Source organism: Sminthopsis crassicaudata, chromosome 5 (assembly GCF_048593235.1).
Source record: "Sminthopsis crassicaudata isolate SCR6 chromosome 5, ASM4859323v1, whole genome shotgun sequence".
NCBI classification, from domain to species: Eukaryota; Metazoa; Chordata; class Mammalia; order Dasyuromorphia; family Dasyuridae; genus Sminthopsis; species Sminthopsis crassicaudata.
Genome location: NC_133621.1, coordinates 300,736,340 through 300,747,649, shown reverse-complemented (window position 1 = coordinate 300,747,649; position 11,310 = coordinate 300,736,340). Strand labels below are relative to the sequence as shown.

General features: G+C 48.7%; 1 protein-coding gene across 1 annotated transcript in view; it reads right to left on the bottom strand.

Annotated features, from left to right (window-relative positions):
- Positions 1-1,181: 1,181 nt before the first annotated feature.
- FAM83F (family with sequence similarity 83 member F) overlaps positions 1,182-11,310 on the bottom strand; it is a 36,896-nt gene continuing 26,767 nt past the window's right edge. The window contains exon 5 of the mRNA XM_074271769.1: positions 1,182-6,037. Coding sequence (XP_074127870.1) covers positions 5,988-6,037 — 50 coding nt within the window. The 3' untranslated portion in view covers positions 1,182-5,987. The remainder of the gene's footprint in view (positions 6,038-11,310) is intronic.

Here is an 11,310-nt window from a genome sequence, read left to right as displayed (position 1 = left end):
GAAAGGAGGGAAGAAAGGAAGAAGGGAGGGAAGGAAGAAAGGAAGGAAGATAGGAAGGAAGGAAGAAGGGAAGGAAGGAGTGAAGGGAGGAGAGAAGGGAGGGAGGGAGAGGGGAAAAAGGAAGGAAGGAAACAAGAAAAAGGAAGGGAATGTGTGTGATATTCACATATATGTCTCATTACATGTATAATGAAAGTATGATTTTATACTATATAGATTTTATACTGTAATATACATATGACTAGTGAGGACCTAAAGAATACTGGGGAATTCTCACCTAGCGTATTTTCTTCATAAGTTGAGGTTACCTCTAGTTACTCCATAATAACTCACATTTCTAAAACATATTAGGATTTTCCAAGCACAGTTCTGACAGTTATCCTGTGAGATAGCTAGTGTGAGTGTTATATTCATTTTCTAGATTCGGGATTTTCTAGATTCTAAAAGTACAAAAGAGGTAAAATGGGTTAGATTAATTCACATAATTAGCAAGAGTCATAGACAGGACTTGAACTACGTCTTCTGAGTCTGACTTGTGTTCTTTCCATGATTCCAACATGGGTGAATAGATGTTTGGATGATGGATGATGATAGATAGTTAGTGGATGAGCGATGGATGGATAGATGGATGCACAGATGAATAATGGATTATGGAGAAATGGATGGTTAGAAATTATGGACAAGATGGATAGATGATGGGTGGATAGATGAATAAATGGTGGATGGCTGATGATTGGATGAATGGTTGATGGGTGGATGGAAGATGATTGGTTGGATGGATAATGGAAGGATGGATAAATGAGGGATGATAGATGAATGGATAGATAAAAGGATGACGGATAGATGGATGGATGGATGATGGATGTTAGATGCTTGGATGAAAAAGCATTCATTAAGCACTTACTCTGTACCCAACTCTGTGCTAAGTGCTCCTGGGCTCAAGGTTCTGGACTCTTCTAAGAGTTTGAGGGGAAGTGGAATATGGCTCTCCCTCAAGGTGGATTGCAGTTTCAGCTGCCTATGATTTATGTATAAAAAGATATGTATGTATATATTTTCCCTGTGATTACATTGCTATAGACAAGCTAGAAATCCCCTTGATTCCAGCTCTCACTACTGTTCCAGGTGGCCCCCGTCCATCCTCCACATATACTCACTCACATTTTAATAGATACAAGAGAAATTTGCCAACAGCCTTCCTGGTTGTCTCATTTTATTAAGCCATCTCATCTAAACAAATTCATACAAAACAACAGGAGAAAATGCAAATTATCTGTGATTTTCACAAGGATTTGGCTATAACGTACTTGTGGCCCGAGAAATGGAGACGGGCCCCCGAGGGGCTCCTCACCAGCATATTCTGAGGAAGACTTTGGCAGAGCAGCTGAAAGTTGGGTGGGAAGGCAAGAGTTTGGCCCCGAAGGGTTGAGGGAGGGATGGGCCAATAGGAGGCGGTACCAGGAGAGGAGAGGGAGGGTAGGAAGACCAGGTGTGTACACTTGTTGTGTCCGAGTGTGTGCGCTAGGGTGCGTGTGTGTACGCTGTGTATCTGAGCATGTGAGTACCCAAGTATGAGTACATGTGTGAGAGTGTGTGTGTCCCGGAGTGAGGGTCATGACCACCGAGAAGGGAGCGCCTCAAACAAGAGCAGGCCTCCCAATGGGCTCTTTGTGCTCTGCCTAATTAGGACAGCGAAGGTGAATGGGGCTCCACACGTGGTGGCTCTTGGTTTGCAGGATTTCTTGAGAAGGCAGAAAAAGCTCATACTGGGGAGCAGAGGTTCCTGGCATTTGGGTAAATCCCTAATGGCGCTGGACCTCTATTTCTTTACCTATAAAATGGGGGTTGGAGGATTAGATGGTCTCTAAGGTCTGTTCCAGTTTTTTTTTTTTTTTTTGTTTTTTTTTTTTAAATCTGATTCTATTATTTCTATCTGTGTGACTTTGGACGCTTTTCCCCAGCCTCAGTTTCCACATCTATAAAATGAGAGGGACCCAAGAACCTCTGAGTTTCTTTCTATCTCCAAAATAATGATCCTATCCATGATAAATCTAGTAGAAAGGAAGCTGCTTGAGGAGGAGGAGGGTTTCATTTTTGTATCCTCGGTGCCTAGCACACAGTAGGCACTTAATACTTGTTGGACCAAGCAGAGCCACATCTCAATGATGAGAGAGAGAGAGAGAGAAAGAGAGAGAGAGAGAGAGACAGAGAGAGAGACAGAGAGAGAGACAGAGACACACACACACAGATAATTCTCAAACAGGATGCTCTGGAAAGGAAGCCAGCTTCTGAGCTGCCATTTACTACCTATGCAACCTTAAATAAGTCACCTCCCCATTGGAAGATTAATTTTTCATTGATTTAAAAAAAATAACAATTACTTTTTTTAACTGCATATTTATTATCTTTTGGTTTCTTATTATTTTTTTTACTTCATATTCATTTCCCCCCTTCTCCCTCCCCACCCCTATCAAGCTTTCCCTTTTAACAAAGATTTAAAAAGAAAAATTAGACCAAAGCCCACAATTCAGCAACACCTATACAGTAACAATGTATGTGCAATATTGTATAACCTTAGTTCTCCATCTTTTCACTCATTTACAGTTGAATTCAAAGATTATTTATATGTGCAAGGAAAGAGAGGTAGTGTGTCCTAAGTGGGGAGGTCAGGCTGTCCCCAGAGAGACCCGGGCCTAAGTCCTTAGACTGAGGCTGCAGGCCGGGCCTTTGGCCTGTCAGGGGCCCAGGTGAATCTGAATGGCCGGCAATGACTTGTCTCCATCCATAGGGCAAGTTTCTAGTCTGCATCACGTGTCCAGAGGAGGGAGAGAAGTCTAGACACGTATGTATACAGAATATGGTTGTATAGAATGCACACATTATATATGTACGCATCCCATATACATGGCAGCGAATGTGTGTATATGAAGGCATAAGGTGGGTGTGTCTGGGAGGGACAGCATCCCGGGGTGGGCCAGTTCTTCGCTTTTACTCCATTCTCTCCCCCACCTTCTCCAGGTTGCCTCCCTGGGGAATAATACCCTCCGCTTCCATCACTTCCCATCTTTCCTCCTCCAGGACCACATCTCCTCAGGGCTCTGCTAGGTGTCCAGTGGGCCGAGAAGCTAATTTCAGAGGAGGGGTCAGCACCACTCCCTCTTGGAAACGGTTATCTTTTCCTTTCTGTAAGCAAACAAGTGGGAATAGCTTCCTATCAAAGGATCAGGGTCGTGGCAAGAGCAGCACTCCTGTCTGCAGCCCTCCCCGGAAGGGTAGCTGGGATAGTCTCCGTCCCTCTGACCAGCCTGACCAACCTCCCCCTGTGCCCCCGCAGGACATGGTACATTCAATGTTTAATCCCCAGGACTTTCTTGCAAGGTCTAACCCAATGGGGACAACTCAAGCCCAGGGAAGGTGGTTCTGGTCCTCAGGCTTCCTAGCTCATAGCACTTGGGACTCTCAGGACAGATCATCTTTCTGAGCCATTGCATCATTTCCAGATTATCTATAACCTCTCAGCAACTCACTGGTTTTTATGATCTTCTTCCTCTCTACCTGCCATCAAGCTCTCCTTTTAACAAAGATTTAAAAAAGAAAAATTATTTGAAGATGCACGGCCGAAATGAGCCTGACCTGGGCCAGCCGACGAGAATCTGGCTTCCGACTTCAACGTGGCGCCTCCTCCTCTTGCCACCCTCCCCTATGGTAGTGGGTCCACTTGTATTTCCCAAAAGGCTAAAAATCTGGCTGTAACCGAGGTGAGCTCGGTGGTCTCCATCTCCTTGTCACACAGGGGACGCCTTCATCTTATGCATCGGGACATTAAGAGGCAATGAGATGCCCATTTTAGGGGAGTAAACACCAAAGGCAGTATTCAGACACAGGCCCTCTGACTGAGCCCTACTGGAGACTATCACACTAGGCCAGGAGGTACCGTTCTCACCTCTGTTCTCCTCTTCCTGACTTCCATAGTCTGATGTTTTGATAACTCTAGAGACTGTTAAAACTGAAAATTCTCTAATTCACTCCTCCCTGCCCCCCTTTTACAGATGAAGAAACCGAGGATCCTAGGAGATTGGGGGGAAGCAGCAAAGTTTGCTCATTGAAAGTCACAAGCCATCCGGTTCCTTTGCTTCATGGGCCGAGTGGCTGTGGGCGCTGGGCTTTAATTATGAGGGGACAGCCACTCACATTTCTCTAGGGATGGAGTGGAATTGCAATTCCTCAGCTGTTTAGGAGCCCATCTCCTCGTTCTTCCTTGTTCCATCTTAACCTGGGCACACACTCAAGGCTGGTAGCCTCGGCCCAGCAGCACGGCCATTGGCCCAGCCTGTTTGGGGGAAGCCCATCTTAGCCTGAATTTCAGGGACAGGATCGGAACTTGGCACTGGTGGGATGCTGGGTACCCATGGCCTCCTAGGACAATCCACCCTCCACGATGCTCTCTGCTCCAACCAGAATTGCTCCCAGAAATTGATTCAACAAATATCTAATAAGACACTGCACTTGCTGGGATACAAATACAAAACCAAAACGACCCCGCTCTCAACATGTTTCCACTTGGCAGGGCAGGGAAGAGAAAGGGAACAAAAGATTGCCCTCTTCTTGAGTCCGTCAAATGTAGGGCTCATCTGTAAAATGGGCACACACTGAGAGCCAGGAGCCCCTTAGACCTCACCAGTCCAACCTCTGTGTTTTAGAGAAGAAACCAAGACAACCTGAACGCATGAACTTAGACTCTCAGACCCAACGCTCTTCTCTGGCCGTGTTCCCCACCTTCTCGGGACTTCCTGTGCGCTCTCCTGGGTGGTCAGTCTACCCGGAGAGTCCTTCTCCAAATCATGCTTTTAAACACATTAAGAAAATACATAGGATACAAAGGGAACCAATTATGCCGAAACAGAGTGATCAAAATATTTAAAAAACGAGTTCCAAGACCCAGATTAAGAATCCCTGAAAGAGAAATGTGAGCTGTAATCACTTAGTACCTGCGTAGAACTGAGTCACTCACTCCCCCGCCTCCCACCCCATGGGGAATCTTTTTCTTAGCTGGACAATGGGGAGGTGGGTTCCAAGTCCATTCGTTTCTGCAAAGCTGTCGTGCGAAAAAGGCAGTAGGAGAAGGTGCTTTGGGGGAGTATGAGACTTCAGCCTGGGCCTCCCATCTCTAGGAAGCCTACCGCCATCCATCCTCCCTGGCAGCCAATCAGAGCCCATCCGTTTCCTCATCTGGTGTTTTGGAAATTATCTCAGTTGCATAGAAAGCCACATTTTCTCCTTATCTAAGGACCAAGGAGTAGACAGATGCGCCTTTCCCCTTCACATCTACTTCTCCCCGTGCATAGTGGCAAAGCCCTCAGAGGCACCTAGTCTGCCTCTGGAGCATCCCAAACAAAGGGCCATCCATTTCTAGCTTCCTCCTTTATACCGCCAGTGAAAGGGGCACTCGCTCCCCCGGCAAAGGCAGTTCATTCCTCTTTGAGATCTCAAACCTAAATCTACCCATCTGTAACATGTACCCATTGCTCCCCTGGGGTCCAACAGAGTCTCCTCCTTCTAGTAAGCTTTCCAATATTTGAAGGTATCATCCCCCAACTCCCCCATCAGCCTTCTCTCTGTCCTTCCAGCTTTCCCCAAGGGCCCTGAATCACTGGCAGTAAGCAGAAAAGGGGGAGGAGGAAGACATCAAGGTCAGTGGGATCCCTTGGTTCCCATCAAGTTGAGGCACAAAGGGAGGGGTGGTTCTCCCCACTCCCACTAAATGTAAACACGGAGCTGATTTCATCCAGCACGGCACTAACTTTGTCCAGGGCCCACGGCCATCCTTCAGGAGGCCGGCCGAGGCAGAGGCCCAGAGGGCAGAAGCGTGAATGGGCCGGCTCCCGAGGGTCCCGTCCAGGAGACCCTTGTCAAGACAGTTGTTGGGGTTAAAGAAGCGTAAGAAGTCTTGAGCCGCCTGTGGGTCCTGCCCAACGTGGTCACCATACTCAGGAAATCACACAGTTGTTCGACTTGGCAGGACTGAGGCTTGTTCTACCTGCAGGGATGGAGACAGAAAGACCTGGATTAGAATGGTGGACACTCCCCCCTTCCCAAGGGCAGAAACTGTTTTAAACATTTCTTTGTACCCCAGCACTTCATACAGCACTAGGCACACAGTAGGCACTTTATAAATGATTTTGGATGGATTCAAGAGAATCCCTGTTGTGAAGTTTCTTTCTCTCAAGCTTCTGGACATTTGTAATCCTCAAGATCAGGCCTGAGTTAATTCAGCGGCATCCTCCCAGGCTTTAGAAACCTTTTATTTTTTCTATCATCTTCATTTGTAAACATATCTTCCCCCCTCTCTTCTATCCAGTCACCTATTATTTACACCAGAGATTTTTAAGAGACCAAAAAAAAAAAGCAATTTAATAAATAATAGTAGTGATATCCCATAATATAATTACATCATAATATAGATTATGAAATATATTATAATTATGTAATATTAAAAAGCTCTTCAGTAAATAATCATGGTGATATTCCATAATATGTATTATGATTTATAATTTAATAAAATATATTATGATAATTATTTTAATTTATAACTGATTTATATCATAGTTATATAACATATTAAAAAGCAGTTCAATTAATAATAGTAATGATATTCAATAATATTATTACATATAATATATAAATATATAAAAAAAGAGTTCAGTAAATGATGGTAATGATATTCTATAATATTTATATGTAAAATTTTTCTTTTCTTTTTCTTTTTTTGCTGAGGCACTTGGGGTTCAGTGACTTGCCCAGGGTCACACAGCCAGGAAGTGTTAAGTGTCTGGGGTCAAATTTGAACTCGGGCCTCCTGACTTCAGGGAGGGTGCTCTATCCACTGCGCCACCTAGCTGCCTATTCCATAACATATTATGATTAGCTTACAATATATTATGTAATATATAAAAAGCAGCTCAGGAAATAATAGTAATGATATTCAATAATATATTATAATATATTATATAAAAAGCCAGTTCAGTAAATAGCAAGCGATATTCTATATACCCTTCTGTAAAGATCCTAGAATTAGTTATAAATTATAATTATAATTCAACTCAAACTTTTTTTTAATCTCCAACTAAATGCACTCTCGCCCCCCCGCCCCCTCGGACTACATCTGAAGCACCGCGGATGGTTCTGGTGGCCCCATGTCGGGCCGGAGGGAGGATGCTCTTAAATTCTCTCTCCCCTAAGGGAGATAAGGGTTGCATCAATATTAAAGGAATTATTATGAACATAGTTTTCCTGGATCACTCATGTCGGAAAGCAAGGGTTTCTGACCTGGGACAGATTCCGGGGGTTCTGTGAATGTGGACGTGGTGGGGGGGAAGTTAACCTTTATTTTCACGACCTTTTAATCGTAATTATTTAAGAACATGAGAAAGGCTCCGTCAGGGGATTGTACCAGGGCGCCGACGTGCAACAAACCTCTTGGCTTCTGTGCTCGGGGGACTCTCCCATCCACCTCTGAAAGCCAGACGGCGACCTGCTTTGGGCAAAGAAGGGAGACATGCTCCCTCAGAGGCTCTAGCCAGATCTGGACCTTGGGGACTTCTGATGTGTCTGCGGACACACATGCCTTAGCAGACTGAGGCGCTCTGGGAGCTTTCACTCACTAGCTGTGTGACCCAGGCCTCCCACTTAATCCCTGACTGCCTTAGTTTCCCCAACTTTAAATGGGTCAATAGCACCCACTTCTCGCTGCTGTTAGGGAGACCACATCAGGTACTTTTTAAGTACTTAGCGCCGTGCCCGGCCCTAGTAGGTACTTAACACGTGTTCCCTTCCAGCTGACACTCCTACTGTGGTTTGCCAGTGGGCTTTACGCTCTTTGTACACATGAGGAAACGCCAAGGATTTGTGCAGGGTAGCTGCTCCATCCTTGGGGTCAGGCTGCCAAAGTTTTGCTCGGGGGACTCGTGCCGAGTCTTTTGTCCGGGCGAGGCTCCCTCATCCCACTTCCTGTTAGCCCGTCCCCCTCTCTCCCCCTTAAGAGTGTTCCCACCACCTCCTAGCAGCTGGGAACTCAATTAAGGGGAGGGCTGTCTCTCTCTCTTCCAGGCCATCAGCAAGAAAGATGCTAAAACAGACAGCCTCCCTTGCCCCCTCCCCATAAGCAGGTCCACTCTACCCCCCCCCGCCACTGTTAGTGGCCCGCTAGGCCAGACCTGGATGCTTGCTCCTGGCTCACTTCTCCCACCCCGGAGTGCTCGGGGTGGCCCTCGGAGGCAGAGCTGGCCAGCCCGGGACTCTCCCCGCCTTTCCCAGGGTTCCGGCTGGGCCCGCCCGGCCCTGCTGTCCCTCGGGCTGGGGGAGCTCTGGCCGGCCTCCAGTCTGGGTAATTGGATCCTGCCTCTCTCCAGTCCCCAGGCTGTTGCAGTTGGACGGAGCCTCCATCGCTTCCCCTCCTCGGCGGCCTGTTTTCTTTGCTAAGTCTATTAAGCAGCTGCCAAAATCCTCCCCAGAGGCAGCGGCGTTTTGGCGGCAGGCAAGCGAGCCGGAGCTTGGGAGGGGAGGGCCAGCCCTGGAGAAGCCTTCTTCCCCGGAGGTTCGCGTGCACCCCTCCCACTGCCGGCAGAGGGGGACGGGGAGGCCATCGCTGAGGAGCCTTGTGCTTCAGTGCCGGCCAGCTCCTCATGACCCACTGGCGGCAGAGGCTCGGATCTGGAGGGCAGTTTCCTTCTGCAGCTCATTTTACAGCTGAGGAAACTGAGGCAGGCAGGGTCTGGTGCTTGGGGCCACGTTTGAACTCGGGACCCAGTTGCATTTTCTTGGGAGAACCCCCCAGAGCACATACTTTCACGGAAGAAGTCCTGGGTTCAAATCCTTCTTCTTGCATCCCTAACATAGGATCACTTCTCCCAGTGGGCCACTGCTCCAGGCTGTGTTCACTTCTTAGTGTGGTCTTCAAGGCCCTTCACAAGGCAGCAGCATTCCACCCACTCTCATCCCCCTGAGTGAAGCAGGGCTAATGAGTGTCTTCTGGCTCACATTCTGCGGCCCTCAGAAGCTGTGTGCTTTGGGGAAAGCTGGGGGCAGGGAGGAGGAACCTAAGTCTCTGGACCTCAGTTTCCCCATCTGTAGAACGAGGCAGGCTGTCTGGATGTCCTCCAAGGACCCTTCTACTTCTGAATCTACGACCTTTAGCAGTTTGGGCAGGGGAGGAGGGCCGAAAGGGATCCTGGAAGCCACTGAGCCCAGCCTCCCCTTTTTGTGGCTGCCCAGAGGGTTGCAGGGCAGAAGAAGACTTGCTCCTCCCCCAGGTTTTCCGATTTCAGTCCCTCACTCTCGGGTCCTGGGGCTCAGGGAGGGCCCGTCCCTCCTGCCGCCTTTCTGGGGTGTCCATGCAGCCAGGGCTCAGCGCCACTTCCCGTCCAGAACTTTTGTTCTGAGGACACACTGGCAGTGCCCAGTGGCCTCGACGGCCATCCTAGAGATGGTTAGATGGAACTCCAGGAAGACCAAGAGCCTCATCGTTACTTTTCCTGCTCGCTGAAGCCGGCCACGGAATTACATTTCATTCCTGAATTCTGAATGAAACGAACGCATGAAATCCATGAAACTTTTGTCTCTCGGCTCCCTTTCCCCTCCCGTGGGGTCCGGGGGCTCTGCATCCAGAGATTTCCCCTAGAGGGAACACTGCAAGGTACTTAATGTGGCAGAGAAGGCAGGCTCGTGCAGGGGAACGGCAAACTTAGGGCTGGGAGGGAATTTGGGCCCGATCCAGTCCAGACCCTCCTTAAAGTGATTTCAAAATAAAGACTGCTGAATCTAAACTTTTGTTTTAGAAAGATCTGGAAAGGGAGGCCCGGAGAGAGCACGTTCAGGGGAAGGGCTCTTCAAAGTCCCAGTCTAACCCCCACATTTCCCAGGAGGAAACTGAGAGCCAGAAATGGAGTCACTCAAGTCTGGACTCGAACCCAGCTCCTGGGGATGCCAAATTCACCTCTTAGGTGGACCAGGGAGCAGGTCCAAGAAGCAAGGGGAAAAAAAGAGATTTCCAAGTTTATATATTTATTAAGAGGCAGTCTTGGGGCAAGGGAGAGAAGGTTCTTCCTTTCTTCCACTGAGCCCATGTCCCCGGGGTATTTACCCATGAGCCATTTCTTCTCTGGGCTCAAGTCTCCTTATTCATATAAGAACGCTCATAACCCTTCCTCTGCCCCAGCCCAGTCGGAGAGGCCGGGGCCCTTAGGAGATGGGACCTCGTGTGACCTTGGGCGACGTCCTCCTGGCACTCAGGTGTCCCGACCCTCTTCCCCCCCATCTCCAATTCTCTGGGCCCCTCCCTCTGCTTCCAGGGACTCCCCTCCTCCCATCTCTACGCAGCCACCACTGCAGTCATCCGAGCCGGAGGCCTGGGGAGATCCCCTAAAGGTGGGGCGATCTGCCAAGACCCAGGGAAAGGGCACAGCAGTGGGGGCCAGGGTTTCCATGGAGACATCACTTGGGGGAAGGATGGCTTCCCCTTTTCCAGAATGGGCTCTCCTCTCTTCCTTCTTCCCCCTCCTTCCCTGCCAGGTGTTCTCCATGGCAACCTTCCTCCCTGAAAGATGCACAAGGAAGTGCATCATGGGAGGGAGGTAAGAAGTTGGGATGAGAGTGGGAAGGAGCACCAGCTCCCTCTCTTCTGCAGTGGAAAGAGCTGGATTGGGAGTCAGAGGAGCTGGGCTCAGATCCTGACTTGAGGGACTCCATTTCTGGGTCTCAGTTTCCTCCTGTGAGTTGTGGGAATGGGCCTGGGACTTTGAAGGTCCTTTTCTACCCTAACTCACTCTCTCCACGCCTCTCTTTCCAAATCTTTCTAAAACAAGAGTTTAGAGTCCACAGTGTTGAAGCTCGGCTGCTTGCATAACCCAGCAGGGCAGGAGGAGAGGGGCCGGGGGAGCCTTAGGAAAGGCCCGCCCTCCCTGAGATCCAGGAAGCCTCCGTGGTGGACTCTTCCTTGGTAGACTCCCAGGCCCCAAGTTTTCGCTACGCCCCACGTGGCTGCGCTGGGACCTCAGAAGCCCCGACAGCCCTAGGGCGACTCATCAGAGCAAAGGCAAAATCCTCAGTTACATCCAAAAAAGGGGGAAAAATCCTTCTCTTTGGCTTAGGAAGAAAGATCCTAGGATTTAAGAACCTGAAAGATCCTGGGAGTTTCTCCTTAAAGAAGAGGAGGCTGAGGGCCAGGGAGGGTCAAAAGCAACTCGTATATCAGAGCAAAGTAGGGGATTTGACCTTAAAGGCAGGGCTCCTTCTGCTACTCCTGAGAAGTGATTC